Raw genomic sequence first — 2,872 nt, 5'->3', positions numbered from 1 at the left:
GTTAAGAACACTCTAATGGAGTTCTCTACCTATACGGGTCTAAAGTTGAATAATCAGAAAACTACTTTGCTTGTTGGAAGTATGAGTCGACATAAAGCACAAGACCTAGCTGATATCATGGAAGTTAAGCTTGTGCAGCCTCCAATTACTTACTTAGGCCTCCCTCTTTCAGCTATAATAATGGGTATCAAAGAATGCTTACCTTTGATAGAAATGATCACCAAGAGGATATCAAATTAGAAGAACAAGTCTCTCACTCATGCTGGTCGTCTTTAGTTGATTCAATCTGTCTTATCCTCTTTTCATGTTTATTGGGCTAGAACCTTTATTCTACCCAAAAGAACTTTGAATGACATAGCAAAAATCTGCAATAGATTCCTTCGGTCTGGTCTAGATATGACTCCAAAAATGCATCATGCAAGTCACTCCACTCTAAGACTTGGCAAGGATCAAGGTGGTTTGGGCATTGTTGATCCCAAGACATGGAATAAGGTTGCCTACTGTGGCTTTGTATTCAAGATTGCAAGCTACGAAGACTCTCTATGGGTTAAGTGGTCAGTTGAGCATCATGTGCGAAATTAACATTTTTGGACTATGAAAACCCATACCGACTGTTTATGGGTTTGGAGGAATGTCTTAAAGCATCGAGAAGTCGCACAAAGATTTGTAAGGCATCAGATAGCCAAGGGAGAGCAAACATATGTATGGCATGATCCTTGGTGCCATGACACACCACTTCTTTAATGGCCTAAATCAGTATAACTTTTACAAATCCTAGTTGATGCCCTGGTAAGTGACCTCATCCTTGATGGGAGATGGAACCACTCTATTTCTTCTCTGCCTGAAAGTAAGCTCAAAAGAAAGATTGTGGGTACAGAGTTGAACCCTCTTCTACCGCAATACCAAGTCATTTGGACTCAAACTGTCTCGGGAAGATTCACTACAAAATCAGCTTACATGGCGCTTAAACAGATATGAAGCAAGGTCAAATGGTACAGACTTATCTGGGGTAAGTTGGTTTTACCTAAGCATTCCTTTATTGGCTAGGAATCATTTGCAAATTGTCTTCCCACTCAAGACAGACTAGTGAAAAAAAAGGTGTTACATCACTCAAGTTGTTGCTTTTGTAACTCTTCAAGGGAGCATTCGAAACATCTCTTTTTTGATTGCCACTACACAAAAAAAAATCTAGTCTAAAGTGAAGGGATGGATGGGTCTAAGTAATTATGTTCAACCTTCTACTCCAGAGTGGTACAACATAATGAGGTTATGCAGATCCACTACAATGGAAGCTGAAATTATCAAAGCCATTGTTTGCGCTACTGTTTATGCCATATGGACAGAAAGAAACTCGAGGAGGTTCCAGTAAAAAATACACTCTAAGGACCATGTATGTAGTAAGCTCATGAAGGAGATGAAAACATACATACAAATAATGTTAAGAGAAGTACCCGAGATTGTGGCAGCTAAAATACTTATTGAAAGGATTGGCATTCAAGTTTCCTTCATTCGTAAAGCCCCTAACTGGTGTACTTGGTTCAAATAACCTCTACCAGGTGAGTTCATGGTAAATACCGAAGGTTCTGTAGCAGAAGACACTAATGGTTTCGGTGGTGCTATCAGGGATGTAACAGGAGAAGTTAAGCTTGCCTACACAGGAAGTTCACCTAAGTGGTTTGTCATGTCATATGAACTACTGGCGATTGAAGCTGGTATGAAGGGTGCATTGAGCATTGGAGCTAAAAGAATTACTATTGGGTCGGACTCTATGTGTGTTGTTAGTGCCATCAATGGCAAGGAGGAGCCCCCTTGGTACTGCCTCAACACTATTGCTTCCATAAACTCCTTGAAACAACAATTTGAATTTGTTGATTTCAAATATGTTTATAAGGAAACCAATCAAGTAGCTGAGTACTTGTCTAAGCTGTGTAACTCTCTTGATGATTCTGTAATGTATTTCTTGCCTCCAGTTAATGAGACCCTCGCTAAAATTATAAAGGAGGATGCGCAAGGAAAAATGTACTTGAGAGGCTAATTTTCTTAATACAGGTTGAGGTCTGCCAAACCTCTAGTTGCTTCAAAAAAAGAAAGAAAGTGGAAAAATATAAGAGAGATAGGTTGGGGCAACACACTGCTCCCACCTAGTTCAACACAAATAACCTGTAACCTTAAGAGGTAGCAACTTTTTTATTTTTTTATAAAAATGATGCTGGGATTTTGCAGACCCCATCTGTATTACAACCTCTCATAAATTTCAGTTACATCTTCATCTGCTATAGAACTTAATCTATTACATAAAGGGGGTGTAAATACAAGAAGTTGCAAAGGTTCTCCTAATGAAAGTTTTGCCAGATGATTTGTTGCTCGGTTTTCCTCTCTGTAAACATGAATTAAATTGACTTCATGAAGCCTTAGCAAGAGACTTTTAATTGAAGTTACGAGGTTCCATCATGTCCATGGAGGTTGCTCTATTTCCTTTAGAATCTGTATTGCTTTCAAAGAATCTGAAGTTATTACCACCTTTGTGTAATCCTGAGCAACACACAGCTAATCCCAATCTCGATAGTTTTCAATTCTTGAAACAAAATGGATTGGACATTTCCTTCTCCAGTGAAAGCAAACATGACATGTCCATGCTCATCTCGAGCCATTCCCCTATAGCTAACATGCTCTAGATTCATTGAACCATCACAGTTAAGTTTGACATAACCAGAAGGTAGAAAAAGCCATCTAACTTGATGGATTGTAGTCTTCTTATACTTAAAATTCAGACCTATCTTGTCAGCCAAAACTCAAAGTTTGACCGAATCTTGTATCTCCTCCACTTGTACTTCCAAGTATTGCTTCATATCTTTGAGTAACATTGAACTGA

At 38.8% G+C, this 2,872-nt stretch overlaps 1 protein-coding gene across 1 annotated transcript; it reads left to right on the top strand.

The window, feature by feature from the left end:
* The first annotated feature begins 1,564 nt into the window (after positions 1-1,564).
* On the top strand, positions 1,565-2,035 carry LOC147492683 (uncharacterized). Its single transcript, XM_086567594.1, has one exon. It carries the CDS (start codon positions 1,565-1,567, stop codon positions 2,033-2,035), a length of 471 nt encoding a protein of 156 aa, XP_086423720.1.
* The last annotated feature ends 837 nt before the right edge of the window (positions 2,036-2,872 follow it).

This window comes from Coptis chinensis, chromosome 6 (assembly GCF_015680905.1).
Source record: "Coptis chinensis isolate HL-2020 chromosome 6, ASM1568090v1, whole genome shotgun sequence".
Classification (NCBI taxonomy): Eukaryota; Viridiplantae; Streptophyta; class Magnoliopsida; order Ranunculales; family Ranunculaceae; genus Coptis; species Coptis chinensis.
The sequence above is the reverse complement of the archived record's forward strand: the minus strand, read 5'-3'. Positions and strand labels throughout refer to the sequence as shown.

Bases quoted from the DNA above. Each gene is read 5' to 3' on its own strand.
- LOC147492683 (XM_086567594.1), top strand. From the start codon at position 1,565: ATGGTAAATACCGAAGGTTCTGTAGCAGAAGACACTAATGGTTTCGGT.